Genomic DNA, 15,362 nt, shown 5'->3' with positions numbered 1-15,362 from the left:
TAAAAAATGATAGTAATGAGTCAGGGATGTAGCACATGCCTATCATCCCAGTATTCGGAGGGCTAACAGGAGGACAACAGATTTGAGGTCAGTCTTAGCAACTTAGTGAGATTTAGTGAGACCTTCAGCAACTTAGCAAGATCCTGTTTCAAAATAAATAATAAAAGAGGGCTGGGGATATAGCTTGGAGGTAGACTGCCCCTGGGGTCAATCCCCAGTACCAAAATAAATAAATAAATGAATAGTGGCAGCAATGGATGAATAACCCATTGAGCCAAAAAAGTATCTATTAAATTGATCTGAAGATAGAGACAGATAATGATAACAGATAGATACATATAAAAAGTCTTTTTTATAATAAAATCCTAACTAATTAGTATATGTAGAAAGAAGGACAAATTTAGAAAACCACAATCTTCAAACATCATAGTAATAATTGCTTCAGGCAAGAATCATTAATGAGTACTAAAATCATCTGGTAAAAGTCAAATGGAAAATAGAATATTCTTAAATGGAATTATCTCACAATATCTCCCACAGATTATTTACCAGTTACAAAGGGAAACTGGTAACTTCACAACAAAGAAATCTGGCTGATATCCCTTTATCCAAGTGACCAAAGTTAAGATCAAACCTAAACTGAGACTTTCCCCACTGGCCTGTACCCCTCAAATATCAATGTCATAAAAGATGGTGAAAAGCTGAGGAATGTTTTCAGATTAAAGGAGTCTAAAAAGGCAGGACAACTACATGTAAGACTAAATGGATTTTAATTTTTTTATTTTTATTTTTTGTGGTACTAGGAATGGAACCCAGAGGCCTTCTACCTCTTGGCTACAAACCTAGACCTATTTCTTTATATTTTACTTGGAAACACGGTCTCACTAGGTTGCTGAGAACCTCACTAAGTAGCTGAGTCTGGCTTCGAACCTCCATAATCCTCTTGTCTCAGCCTCCCAAGTACTGAAATTACAAGTGTACACCACCATGCCCGGCTCCTAAATGGATTTTTTAAAAGGACTTCCTGTAAAGGTCACCTCTTCCAAGAGAACTTTCCTAACTACCTGTTATCTAATTTTTTTTGTTTTTTGTTTTTTGTGTTTTTGGGGGTTTTTTTGGTGGTACTGGGGGTGGAACCCAGAAGCTTTCTACCTCTGGGCTATACTCCCAGACCCATTTTATATTTTATTTGGAAACAGGGTCTCACTAAGTTGCTGAGAGCCTCACTAAGTAGCTGAGGCTGGCTTTGAACCTGCGCGATCTTCCTGTCTCAGCCTCCCAAGTGCAAGGATTAAAAGCGTGCGCCACCACGCCCAGCTACTACCTGTTATCTAAAAGAACACCCTGCCTCATCCATCAGTTGCCATCTCCTCTGATCCTTATTTTCACCTTTGCCATATCCTTGCTTCTGTTTTAATAATACTTAGCACCAGGCTATGCAGCAAGCTCTGGGGCTAGGCTTCTTGCTGTTGACACTGTGACTTGGGTGTGTGACTTAGCCTTTTATTACCCAGTTTCCGTAGCTATAAAAGTAGAGACTATATGAGCCCCTACTTTGAAAGATTATTAGAAAGATAAATAAAATGACACAAAATGTTTAAGTGTAACATAAAATGATACACTTAAACATAACCTGGCTCAGGTACTATGAAAAAAATTACCTCAATAAAGCCTTCAATAAAAGTTAACTGTCATTACCATTTTATGAGTTGACATTTCATTAAATATTTGTTCATTTGTGGTTTGTTCTCCCTTCTAGGGTTTAAGCTTTAGGAAGGCAGAAGTTTTGTTTTGTCTTTGTTTGGTTGGTCTTTAGTAAAACAGTGCTAGCATGTAATAAGCACTTAGTAAATATTTGTTAGATGAATAAATAAGTAAAAGTGAACAGTGAATGAGATTTCAGTAGACTTTTACCTGATGTTATTATTTTAGAATAAGATATAAAGAAGGGTAGGGGAAAAGATGACTGTGTAGAATAATTTTGGTTGTTTTGTTGTTGTTGTTATTGTTGTTGTTTTGGTACTGGAGATTTAACCCAGGGGAATTCTACCTCTGAACTACAATCTCAGCCCTCTTTATTTTTTATTTGAAAACAGGGTCATGTGTTCCTGGAAGCTATAACTTCATTCACGCTACAAATCCAAAACCAGGCACTGAAAAAATGAATCAATAAAGATAATTTCCAACTCAATATTTGATGCCTTTTATTAAAAAAAAGCCAATCTCAACTGTCAAAATAAAAGTATACACTATATTGGGTCCCAGGAAGCAATACCAGGTTGTTGTAATGGCCAAAATTTAGATCTGAGCCTTTTTTGTCCCAACTGTTATTTATCTCTTCACCTGCTAAGCTTATACCTAGTGTCCCGAGGTCAGCAAAAGGATCCAGAGTCTGGGGCTTGTTCTGATGGGTGGGAGTGCCGTGCGAGGACCCTGTTGGGCTAGTGGCAGCTGACTTGCTTCCCATTCCAAAACCTCCTGAAAAGGAAACAAGATCAGTGAAAATGAGTTCGTTGTTCAGGGCTGCATTCCAAAAGGCAGAATTTCAGAGCTACTGCTCATTTGTCTCCAAGGTGAATTAGGACAGGGTTTGGGAATGTGTCCGAAGTCTCTAGATCCTGGTTCTCTGACGCATGTGAATGAGGGCCCACAGCAAGGACAAGACACAGAACAGGCAGGAGCTCTTTCCTGACCACACATGTAAACCGTGGCTCCCAGTGCTGCCCTCTAATGTCAACAGACTCTGTTCCTCCCTGAGGGATGTGGAGTCAGGCCTGGAGCTGAATTCTGCTCTGCCACTTTGTTTAGCATCTTTGAAAGCAAACATTTTATTTCTTAAAGGAAATACTACAAAATGGAAATCACAATAAAAGTAAAATGTACTCTGTCAAACTTAAAAACTGTGCAGCAAGAGAAACAGTCAATAGAGTTAAAAGACAACTACGAAATGGGAGAAAGTATTGACAACCATCTATCTGATAAGGAGTCAATATCCAGAATATAAAAAGAGCTCTTACAACTGAATAAGTAACAAATAAAAGATTTACAAGGAGGCAAAGGGCTGAGTGAGGTGGCACATGCATGGAACCCCAGTACTTAGGAGGCTGAGACAAGAGGATCACATGTTCAAAGCTGGCTTTAGCAACTTAGCGAGGTCCTCAGCAATTTAGTGAGACTCTTTCAAAATAAAATATAAAATGGGTCTGGGGATGTATCTCAGAAGAATATCCCTGGGTTCTATCCTTAGTACCAAATAAATAAATAAATTTAAAAGAGGCAAAGGACTTGACATTATCAAAAAACAGAAACTAACAAGTCCACAGTCAGGGTGTAAAGAAATTAGAACTCATGTACACAACTATTGGTAGGAATGTAAAATGGTATAGCTGCCATAGAAAACAGTATAAAAGATCCTCAAAATTTAAAAGTAGAACTACCCCATGATCCAGCAACCCTACTTCTGAGAATATAGCTGAAGAATTAAAAGCAGGAGCTCAGAGAGATACCTGCATGCCCATGTTCACTGCAGCATTATTCACAATAGCCAAGAGGTGAAAGCAACCTAAATGGCTTCCAACGAATGAAAGAAAATACATGGTATATTTGTACAAATGGAATATGATTCAACCTTAAAAAGACATAATTTTTTCCATGCGCTACAAACATGGATGAACCTGGGAACTTTAAGTAAAATAAGCCAGTCACACAAAGAAAAATGCTGTATGATTCTACTTATATAAGGTAATTGAAACTCATAAAAAGAGAAAGTAGAATGCTAGTTATCTTGGTGAAGGAGAATGAGAGAGAGGCAGTTGGGGTTTGGTGGGTGTGTAGTTTCTGTTGCATATGATCTGGGTTGGGGGTGGGTTCTGGAGATCTGTTGTACAACGATTTGCATGTAGTTGACAATATTGTGCTGTATGCTTGGAAAATGTAGGAAGGATAAATTTCATGTTATGGTTTCTTATTTAGAAACCACAGTAAAAAAAAAAGGGAAACAGCAGCTGCCTCAGAAAGTTGCCATAACTACACTGTGTATGTGTATTTGTATACACAAAAACACAGGGTCAAAAACACAGTTACACGGACTTCCGGGAAGATGGCGACTGAGAAAAGCGGGGCTTAAGAGTCCCGCTAACAACCAATCTCCATTACCACAAAAAGAGCGCCTTTCATAGCCAGAAAACACCATCACCAGAAAAACAAAAAAACCACCAGGCTCCAGAGAGAAAGCGGACTGAGAACAGAGCTCACGGCCACAGAGGAGACACACACGCCCGAGGACGCGGCAGCAGCGCCATACTGCCGGCGGCAGCGGCGAACTCAGCGGACGGCTACAGCAAGCCGAGGTGAGCCGATGCGGAACAGCCAGGCGGGATCTTTCGGCGCAGACAGCATTTAAAGCTCCCAGTGGCTGAGCTCAGCACACGCTGCAGGGATTCAGAGTGGAAATCAAAACCAGAGAAGAAAAAATACACCAGCCTCATGGCCGAGGGCGTGGCAGAGGCGCCATATTGCCACCGGCGGCGGCAGCAGCAGTGAATTCACCGAGTCCAGTACAGCTACATCTACGTACTCAAGAACAGTGAGTCAAATTGCGGGCCACAGAGGAGAAATCCCAGTATTGTGCCTCCTGGGACTTGACCCAGTGAGGGAGTGGTGGTGGCAGAGATATCACACCATAGGAGAGCGTGCAACCTGGCACCCCCCATAGTTTAAAGCAGCCTCTATCGACTCCCTGGGTCGGAGACTCTGTGATACAACCCAGTAAAGGAGTAGTAGGGTCTGAGATAATACAGACTCGAGATCCAACGCACCTTAAGTGAAGCCATAGTGACCCAAGGGAAGAACCCAGAGAAGGCACAAACCTCCGAAAACATGGGAAAGAGGAATAACACTGGAGTAATGAATGTGCACAACCCCACAACATCAGAACCTGATAAAACAGAAAATCAGAGATTTCTAGAAGATCAAATCAGGAAAATAACTGTAGAAATAATAGAGGTGCTTCGAAAAGAACTCAGAGAGAGCCAAAAAGAGATAAAGGATGCAATTAATGAAGTAAAGGCCTCAATTCAAAGCACAAACAACCGATTAGACCACATGGAGAACAGAATCTCGCTCTTAGAAGATGAGCAATCCAAAAATGAATGCATAGTTTCTAATCTAGAAAAAGATATCCAACAGCAGGAATCTGACATTGAAGAAATATGGGCCCATCTTAAGAGAGCTAACCTAAGAATAATTGGAATAGAGGAGGGAAAAGAAAGTGATACCAAAGGGATCAACAATCTCTTCAAGGAAGTAATAGCAGAAAATTTTCCAAATATAGAGCAAGAGGTTGATACACAGATCCAGGAAACTTATAGAACTCCCTTTAGACAGGATCCGAGAAGAGGATCCCCACGCCATATAATTGTCAAAATGACCAATGTGGAAGCCAAGCAGAGAATCTTAAAGGCAACAAAAACAAAGGGCCAAGTGACATTCAGAGGCAAACCAATTAGAATCACTCCAGACTTCCCAAACCAAGTCATGAGAGCCAGAAGGGCTTGGAGTAACATATTCCAAACTCTGAAAGAAAACAACTTCCAGCCAAAAATTTCCTACCCAGCAAAACTTTCTATCAAATTAGATGGAGAAATAAGAAGCTTCCATGACAAACAGAAACTGAAGGAATTTATGTCTTCAAAACCAGCGCTAGAGAAAATACTCAAAGAGATTAACTACAAAGAAGAAATAGGTAACACTCACCAGAACCAGAGAAACAAGAGTTTCCATCCAACAGACAACTAAGATTGGTTATCTGTGGAGATTCATTATTTATGTTAGTCTTTTACCTATCTCTAAATTGTATTGTTTGCCTTTATTGTTGTTAATTTTTAGGATTTCTAGTTGGAATATTAATATACCTTCAGATATAGCATTTGGAAATATTTTATCCAATTCTATTAGTAACTTTTAACTCTGTTTACATTGTCTTTGGATATACAATATTTTCTTTTATTTTTTAGGGAGGTTGTATATTCTTCTGTTGCCTGTGCCATTGAAATCATATCCAAGAAATCACTGCCAATTTCAATGTTGTGAGGTTTTATGACCCAGATTTTCTCCTAAAAGTTTATAGTCTTAAGATTTATATTTAGGTCTTTTATCTAGTTTGAGTTAATACTTGTATGTGGGATTAGGTAAGGGTCCAATTTTATTCTTTTCCATGTAATTATGATGTTTCAACAATATTTAGTTAAAAGATTATTATTTCTACCACCAAATCTTCGTGGAAACCTTGTCAAAAATAACTTGACAATATAGGGAAGAAGTTAGCTCTAGGCTTGTATTTAACTCCAATGGTCTATATATCTGCCTTTAGAACAGTACTACACTGTTTCAATTATTGTAGCTTTATATGGTTTGAAATCAGAAAATATACATCTTCTAGCTTTGTTTTTGCTTCGAGATTGTTTTGGGTATCTAGAGTCCATATTCCATATCAGGATAGATTTTTTTTTTCTGAAAAATAAATATATGATAGTTTCACCTAATAAAAAGAAAAAAATATTCTCTGGTAAGAAAGAAAGCAAAAAGAAATATTGAAATGTTATCTTTAAGACATCAAAAGCTTGGTATCAGACAAATGAAACTGTTATGTGAGATTATCATTTTTAATTTTGGATAAATTGCTATAATACTAGATGTCAACCACTAAGCCAAGCATGGGAGGGAGGGATGGGGAGAGAATGGGGTGGGGATCGGGTGGGGGCTGACTGGGCGATGTGTGCATGTATGTCTACAAAAGTTTGTATCCCACTATGATGTATGAATACAGTGCACCAATAAAATAAAATTTAAAAAAAAAAAAAAAAAAACACAGTTACACAAGATATCTCAATAAATGCCATAGTAGCCCTGAAGAGATCTTATATATTACAAACAAATCCACCCCCCAATAACTACTTTATAAAGAGAGAAGGAAATTAACATTTGTTCAGCATCTATTCTGCCAGAAACTTTCATATAAGTTGTTTCACTTAAACTTGCACAACTGTGTGGAATAAAATATTTTACCCCTATTTTACATATAAGTCTGGACCTCAGACTTGTCCAAAAAGGATCCAAGTTTCTAAGTGGTGGAGTTAGACATATATCAGAGCTTTCTGATTCTATTGTCAAAAATGAGGCAGAAAAGTTAGATAATATTTACAGAATAGCATGATCATGTCATCAAATAGATTGGAAGTAGAAATACCTTGGGAAAGATCAACACAAAGTACAAAGGTGGGCTAGAAAATCCCTAAGTATTCACTTCATCTTGGGTGAAGGATTATGCATTAGCAACTGGCTAAGTGTATACAAAAACAAACCCGCCAACCTTTACCTGGTTTAGTATGCCAGTCCCAACCTCCAGAAACATCTGGCTGAATGTTCACAGCAGGTGTACTAGATGCTACAAATGGGGGAAAAAATGAGAAGATAGCTCAGAAACCATTTTTCTAAGTTCACACAGGATAAAACCATCCCTTCCATGAAGCCTGCTTGGCTTCTCAGTATCCCAACATCCCAATGGATGAGCTTTCACCACCCTCTATAACACCTGATATCTTTTGCTCATAAAAGGCTTGGTAGAAGCCATATATTGTCTGTCTCTCTTCTCTGGCTCACATTTGTTGACCTCCATATTAAAACACTTGGGATTATAATTGTGCATGGATCTGTGTTCATTTATCTGTGGGTCCTGGGAAGGCAATACATCTCATTTGTCTTTGTGTGTCTCTTCCTCTATACTGAATACCATGGGCAATAAGAAAAGAAAGAAAAATTCTTAAACTTAATCCACCTCAGTAGCATTCACAAGGGTCCTGAGACATGACCTACTTAAAACTCAAAGTCTGTTTCCTCCTTTGCTATGACATGAATTGTGAATTACTAGTCATTCAGAACACGTATTGAGCACTGACTGGATACCACCCAACATGCTGGTGACAGGATATGTCTACTACCCAACATCCTGGTATGTGGCATATTGGTTGTTATCCAGTCAGTGCCCCCCTCAAAAAACACATTACAGCTTCAAAATAAATCATTCTGATGACTCTCGAAGTTTCAGACAGAATTTAAAAGAAATATATGGCTCTAAGAAGGAATCTTTTTCTATGATACTTATAAGTTTTGCCCATAAAAATCAGTGAGAAAAATGCAAACATTAACATTGCAAGTCAGATTAAAAACACACATACACACACACACACACACACACACACACACACAAACTCTTCATCCTCCTGTTTTGTTTACTTAATATCTCAAATTTCACCTCAAATTTTCCTGTTTTGTTTATTTAGTACCAACCCAGACATCTTGTACTTTCCCATCATTAAGTTGAAAAGAACACACCATTATCAACAAAAAGGACTCTTCTTTCTTTCCTTTTCTTTAACCATAGTAGCAACACACAAAATCTAAAGTGAAAATTAGACAATTTTGCCAACATTTGCTGTCTAATTTCCCTCAAACTTTGATCTTAGTCTTACATCAACTAGGATTTAAAGTGTGACACTAGAACTTCAACCTTATTACTGATGAAACCCACAAACCCCTCATGACTGACTACCCATGATATGTGAGACACTGTGCCAGAGAGTAAAGACTTAAAGCCTGTCCCCAAGAAACTTAAAATCTTCCAGAGATAGGAATATGCAAATGAAAAGAGAATTGCCATTGTGCTTTTTATTATAGTTAGTTTTTTTTTTTTTTTTTGAATTACTTTATTTTATTTTTTTAATTTTATTTTATTGGTGCACTGTATTCATACATCATAGTGGGATACAAACTTTTGTAGACATACATGCACACATCGCCCAGTCAGCCCCCACCCGATCCCTACCCCATTCTCTCCCCATCCCTCCTTCCCATGCATGGCTTAGTGGTTGACATCTAGTATTATAGCAATTTATCCAAAATTAAAAATGATAATCTCACATAACAGTTTCATTTGTCTGATACCAAGCGTTTGATGATTTAAAGATAGCATTTCAATATTTATTTTTGCTTTCTTTCTTACTAGAGCATATTTTTTCTGTTTTTTTTAGGTGAAACTATCATATATTTATATATTTATTTTTCAGAAAAAAATCTATCCTAATATGGAATATGAATTCTAGATACCCAAAACGATCTTGAAAAAGAACAAAGCTAGCAGATATATATTTTCTGATTTCAAACCATATAAAGCTACAATAATTGAAACAGTGTAGTACTGTTCTAAAGGCAGATATATAGACCATTGGAGTTAAATACAAGCCTCGAGCTAAATTCTTCCCTATATTGTCAAGTTATTTTTGACAAGGTTTCCACGAACATTTGGTGGTGGAAATAATATTCTTTTAACTAAATATTGTTGAAAAATAATAATTACATGGAAAAGAATAAAATTGGACCTTTACCTAATCCCATATACAAGTATTAACTCAAAATAGATAAAAGACCTAAATATAAATCTTAAGACTATAAACTTTTAGGAGAAAATCTGGGTCATAAAACCTCACAACATTGAAATTGGCAGTGATTTCTTGGATATGATTTCAATGGCACAGGCAACAGAAGAATATACAAACTCCCTAAAAAATAAAAGAAAATATTGTATATCCAAAGACAATGTAAACAGAGTTAAAAGTTACTAATAGAATTGGATAAAATATTTCCAAATGCTATATCTGAAGGTATATTAATATTCCAGCTAGTTTTTTATTTGTGCTTCTAACAACCATGTTCCACATGATTGTTCTTTCCAGGAGTGATGTTCAATAAGTTTGTTTTTTTTTTAATTCAAAGGTAGTATCTACTGATTTTCAGAAGAGATTGGTGATGCCTTATAGAAACCAGGGGAAAGCAGTGCAAGGATTCGGAGGTGGTTAGTCTGACCTCTTCACGCTGGCACCTGAGCCTCACCTATATGCTACCCTATATGAAGATGAGTCAACTGGCTTGCTCACAGTGGAATGGCCATTGCTTTCCCAGAAAGGATAATAGAAAATTCTCTTTACTCACTAGCATAATGCAGACCAAAATAAGAAAGATGGCTACAAAACAAGAAAGAGCTAGCTGGCCTAAGAGGGGTTCTAACTAGCTCACAAAAAAACAGAACCAGATGTAATACTATGTTGAAGTAGGAAAACCCATGTTCAAAGCACATCAAAAGTAGTATTCTGGCTCAGGGTGGTGGCTCACACTTGTAATTCCAGTATTTGGGATGTTAAGACAGAAGGATCACAGGTTCTCGGCCAGCCTCAGCTACTTAGTGAGGCCCTCCACAGCTTAGTGAGATCGTGTCTCAAAAGAAAGAAAGAAAAATAGGGCTGGAGGGTATAGCTCTAGGGTAGAATGCCCCTGGGTTTAATCCCCAATACCACACACACAAAAATGCAGTACTCTTATCAATGCAAAAACTTCAAATACTGAAAGCAGGATAATGTAAAGCCTTCTAGTTTATGTGTGTATATATGTAATATATATATATATGTAATATATATGTAATATATATATACATATATATGTAATATATATGTAATATATATATGTTCTAGTGCAACCTTCTAGTACACTTGCACAGTATAATGTACACTTGATAATATAATGTATATACTATCACTGTGCATCAAAGAAACTTTGACAGGAAAAACTGAGTTTTTCATTTACTATTTATATATAAAAAATATAGATAGCACCTGCTGTGTGTCAGCAATTCTTCCAGGCACTAGGGATTCATTAATGAAGAAAAAAAAAAACAAAAACCCCTGCCTTTGTAAAACTAATGTTCTAATTAGGAAAGAACAGAAAACATACATTATACATAAGTAAATTATTCCATATATTGGAAGTTACTAAGTGCAATGAAAAGGAGATGGTAGAGTATGGCAGACAATTACTCGTGACTTAAAATGGAGCAAAGGAGACCTGGTTGGCGGGGTGACACTGGGCAAAGATTCAAAGAAGGTAAAGAAGTTAGCCAGGAAGATGTTCAGGGAAGAGTTTTGAGGCAGAGGGAGCAGCCAGTGCACCATTAAAGAAGGCAGTAGGGCTGGCATGAAAGGAGCAAGGGAGAGAAAAACGGAAAATGAGGTCACAGGCGTGGAGGTGCTAGAGCACACAGGCCTACCTGTGTCATTGCAAGGGCTTTGGCTCTCATGTTGAGTGAGATAGGGAGCCATTTTGAACACAAGCATGACATGTTTACATTTAAAATAAGTAAGCAAGCTGGGCATGGTGGCACACACTTGTAATCCCCGCGCTTGGGAGGCAGAGACAGGAGGATCGTGCAGGTTCGAACCCAGCTGCATGCGCTGGCTTAGGAGACCCTGTTTCCAAATTTTTAAAAAATGTGAAAATAGGTCTGGGAGTGTAGCCCGGAGGTAGAAGGGCTCCCAGGAACCCCAGTACCACCAAAAATAAAATAAAATAAAATAAGTAAGCAAAAATAACAATTTTAACCTATATTCGTGCGTTTTTCTCCACGGGTAATCAATAATCAGAAGTCTCTCTTAAATGGGCACTATTTGAGGCTGATAACTTGTATGTTGTCCTATGGACTCATTTCAAATAGTTTTGAGAGTAAAGACCAGTTGAAACTCAGGACGTCGAGGAATGAAGATTGCAAGTTGATGGCCAGCCTGGGTAACATCTGGGAGTAAGATTGGCGTAGTGGCACATGCTTGTAATCCTGGCATTTGGGAGGCTGAAACAGGAGAATTGCAGTTTGCGGACAGCCTCAGCTGCTTAGTGAGGCCCAAAAGACTCTACACTAGCAAAACAAATAACCCAATCAAGAAATGGGCAACTGAACTGAATAGATACTTCACAAAAGATGAGACACAAATGGCCAGTAGATACATGAAAATATGTTCTACATCATTAGCCATCAGGGAGAGGCGAATCAAAACTACGCTAAGATTCTGTCTAACCCCAATCAGAATAGCAAGCATAAAGAAATCAACAACAAATGCTGGTGAGGATGTGGGGAAAGAGGAACTCTTTTACACTGCTAGTGGGAGTGCAAACTAGTTCAACCGCCATGGAGATCAGTGTGGAGATTCCTTAGAAAACTGGGAATGGACCCACCATATGATCCAGCTCTACCACTCCTGGGTATTTTTCCAAAGGGGTTGAAATCAGAAGACTACAGTAACATATGCATGCCTATGTTCAAATCAGCAAAATTCATAATAGTCAAAATATGGAACCAATCTAGGTCTCTATCAACAGATGAATGGATTGCAAAATTAAGGGAAATACACACAATGATTTCTATTCAGCTATAAAGAAGAACAAAATCATGCCATTTGCAAGAAGATGAAAAGGAAAGACCTGAAGAACATTATGTTAAGTGAGATCAGCCAAGCACAGAAAGAGAAGAGACATATGTTTTCTCTAATACGCCCAAACTAGGAAGCATTGGAGATACCATAGGGACTCCAGATACTGGAGGGGAAAATCTCAGCAAAGCTAGAATGGAAGGATAGGAGAGGAACAAGGCTAAGGTTGATTAATGGAGGAGCTGCATTCTAATATGTGTAAAAGTATGAATATAGCATGGTTAACCTGGACACTCATTGTCGGAAGGGGGAAGGGGAACCAGGGAGGGTAGAGGGCACCAAGCACAGTCTATATGTATACCATTTTCAATATGTTGTACACATAAATAAAATTAAAATAAATAAATAAATACTTTTTATTATGTGAAAAAATAAAGAATAAAAAATAGGTTTGGGAGTACAGCTCAGAGGTAGAAAGCCCCTAGGTTCCATCCCTAGTACCACTGTGTGTGTGTGTGTGTGTGTGTGTGTGTGTGTGTGTGTGTGTGTGTATGAAATATCTGGGGGTATATATATGTAAAAACATATCAGTAAAGTTTCTTTAGTAATATAATTTAACAAAATAAACTAAATATTATTTTGACAAATGATTCATATGAAAATACTAATAATATATTTATATTCTTTTGTTGTAGGCTAAGTTTTGAAATCTGACATATACCATATACTTAAAGTTTGTCTCTAATCAGATGGCTATATTTCAAGTGCTCTATAACCATGTGTGGGTAGTGGCTATCAGATTGGACAAAATAGCTCTAAGACTTAAGGGTAGTATATTCCAAACTTTGTTCTCTAGAATATTAATTGAATGGATTGCTAATATCATATTTTATTAATTAAAGATTTCTATTTTTCCACATTTCAAATATTTCTCTAACCAAGATGAATTATACAGACTTGGCGGGTAATGGTGGCAGTAGTGCCTCTTATAACCTCATGTAAAACACTTGACCATTGTCACCATTATTGCCATCCTTTATTTGATGCACCCTGTACACTTGCTCAAAATCTTTATTTAAAAATCTGTTAAATAACATAACTAATAAGCAATAAAGTTTGAGTTACAAAAAAGATATATCCTATAATCAATGGTACCTTATACTTCTTTGTATGAAGCTCTAATGTCAAACAGAATTCTACAATCAAAGTAGTTTTAGGAAAGTTGAGTAAAACAACGCAGGCTTCTTCCTTATAAGACATAGCAGATCTTCTAATGTGAATTGTCAGTTTCCAAGAGAGATATATCATGTAGCCATCTCACCCCCAGGAAAGCACTCACAAGATATTCTTATTTCTAAGTACTTAATATCTTGCAGAAAATTATGTTCCACTGAACATAATATAGAAAACTTGCTCACCATGTACTGTAGGAGAAGGACTTCTTGTAGGTTGAAGAAAGGGGTCACTGGAAGCACTGGATGTATTCAGAAAAGAACCCAGCAAATCTGGGCCTGATGGTTTAGGAGGTGCTCCAAATGGATCAAAGGTGGCACCTAGAAGACAATGGGAAAACACATGTCTTTTGTCCTAGAAACTATAGAATAACATTGAAGAACTGTCCCTATTGCCAGCCCTGGGCCAAATACTTGAAAAATCAGGTGGATGTCTGCTTCCTGGCCTCCTCCACAAGCCCACCTTATCTTAAGGCTTCCTCCAGGGCTAACAATGAATCCCAAGAATAGCTAATCACACAGATAATCTCAACTATTGTATTTATCCATTGGATAAACCATAAAAACTATAAATGAGGGCTCCTTGGGCCTTGAAAATATTAACAGTGTAAAATAAGTCAGTCTAGGTTACCGAGAACCTGAGAAGACAAGGGCAGCACAAATGAATCACTGAGTGCCAGCTGGGCATGGTGGCGCATGCTTGTAATCACCGTGCTTGGGAGGCGGAGACAGGAGGATCACGCAGGTTCGAAGCCAGCCACACTGGCTTAAGAGACCCTGTTTCCAAATAAAAACATAAAATAGGTCTGGGAATGCAGCCCGGAGGCAGGAGGGTTTCCAGGAACCCCAGTACCAACAAAATAAATAAATAAATGAATGAGTCACTAAGTGCCAAATCCACATGTGGCCACAGGAGGGGCTCCATGACTCAACTATGCTTACGTTGAGTGTCATGTCAAGTGAACAGTAGACAATCACACCAACTACTTTCACCTAGTTTTATTTTTTTAAGTTTCTTTGATTTTGGGGGGGGGGGGAGGATTGAACCCAGGGTGTTTTTCCTCTGAGCTACACCCCCAGACCTATTTTATTTTTCATATTGAGACAGGTTCTTACTAAGTTGAGGAAGACCTTTCTAAACTGCTGAGGCTGGCTACAAACCTGTGATTCTCCTGTCTCAGCCTCCCAAGTACTGGGATTACAGGCATGCACCACCACACCTGTCACAGTTTTATTTTTAAGTGGTCTCTGATTCACTTCAAAGTTAAAAAGAGAATAAAATGAGAGTAGTGAAAAATACTGCTCTCCTCATGTGTTAATCCTATGAACTTTAACTCTAAATATTGCCTCCCAACCACTTGTTAGGTATCTGATGCAGATTTGAAGAGATGGAAAGTTAGCGAAAGAACTAAAAAATCTAGAAGAGATGTGGGAAACTAAGGTTGACAACTAACACTCCTTCTTTCTGAAGGTTTACACTGTCTTTCATTAAGACACTAGCTGATCCTCAATTTTGCCGTCAGACAGAAGTATCATCTTCATTCTAAAGATGATGAAACTGAGGCTCACAAAGCAAAGTTCTTGTCCAAAGTCAAGAAAATAATAAGAACAGAACTATGCTCAAATCTTCTGACTCCAAATTCCAGGAATTTCCCATAAGCACCTTGCATTCCCCACAGTTATGGAATGATGTGGTGAGAATCACCAAGCTGCATGTTGGTAATTAGCCTGTAATTTCTCATTATGGAGCAAGGACACTGTTTCCTGTAGTACCCAATAGAAAGATATCACTTCTTGTCTGTAAGGATCAGCTCATGGCTGTTGG

General features: G+C 37.9%; 1 protein-coding gene across 2 annotated transcripts in view; it reads right to left on the bottom strand.

Annotated features, from left to right (window-relative positions):
- Window positions 1-15,362, bottom strand: part of DNAJC6 (DnaJ heat shock protein family (Hsp40) member C6) — a gene marked incomplete at both ends in the record, with an annotated part of 171,792 nt that overhangs the window by 12,871 nt on the left and 143,559 nt on the right. For both annotated transcript variants that reach the window (XM_080692465.1, XM_080692464.1), the window contains 3 exons: window positions 2,359-2,478; window positions 7,376-7,444; window positions 13,724-13,858. In XM_080692465.1, the coding sequence (XP_080548591.1) occupies window positions 2,359-2,478; window positions 7,376-7,444; window positions 13,724-13,858 (324 nt within the window). The remainder of the gene's footprint in view (window positions 1-2,358; window positions 2,479-7,375; window positions 7,445-13,723; window positions 13,859-15,362) is intronic.

The sequence above is a fragment of the Muscardinus avellanarius genome, assembly GCF_963383645.1.
Source record: "Muscardinus avellanarius genome assembly, chromosome: 3".
In the NCBI taxonomy this organism is placed as follows: domain Eukaryota; kingdom Metazoa; phylum Chordata; class Mammalia; order Rodentia; family Gliridae; genus Muscardinus; species Muscardinus avellanarius.
This window is presented reverse-complemented; position numbering and strand designations above follow the sequence as displayed.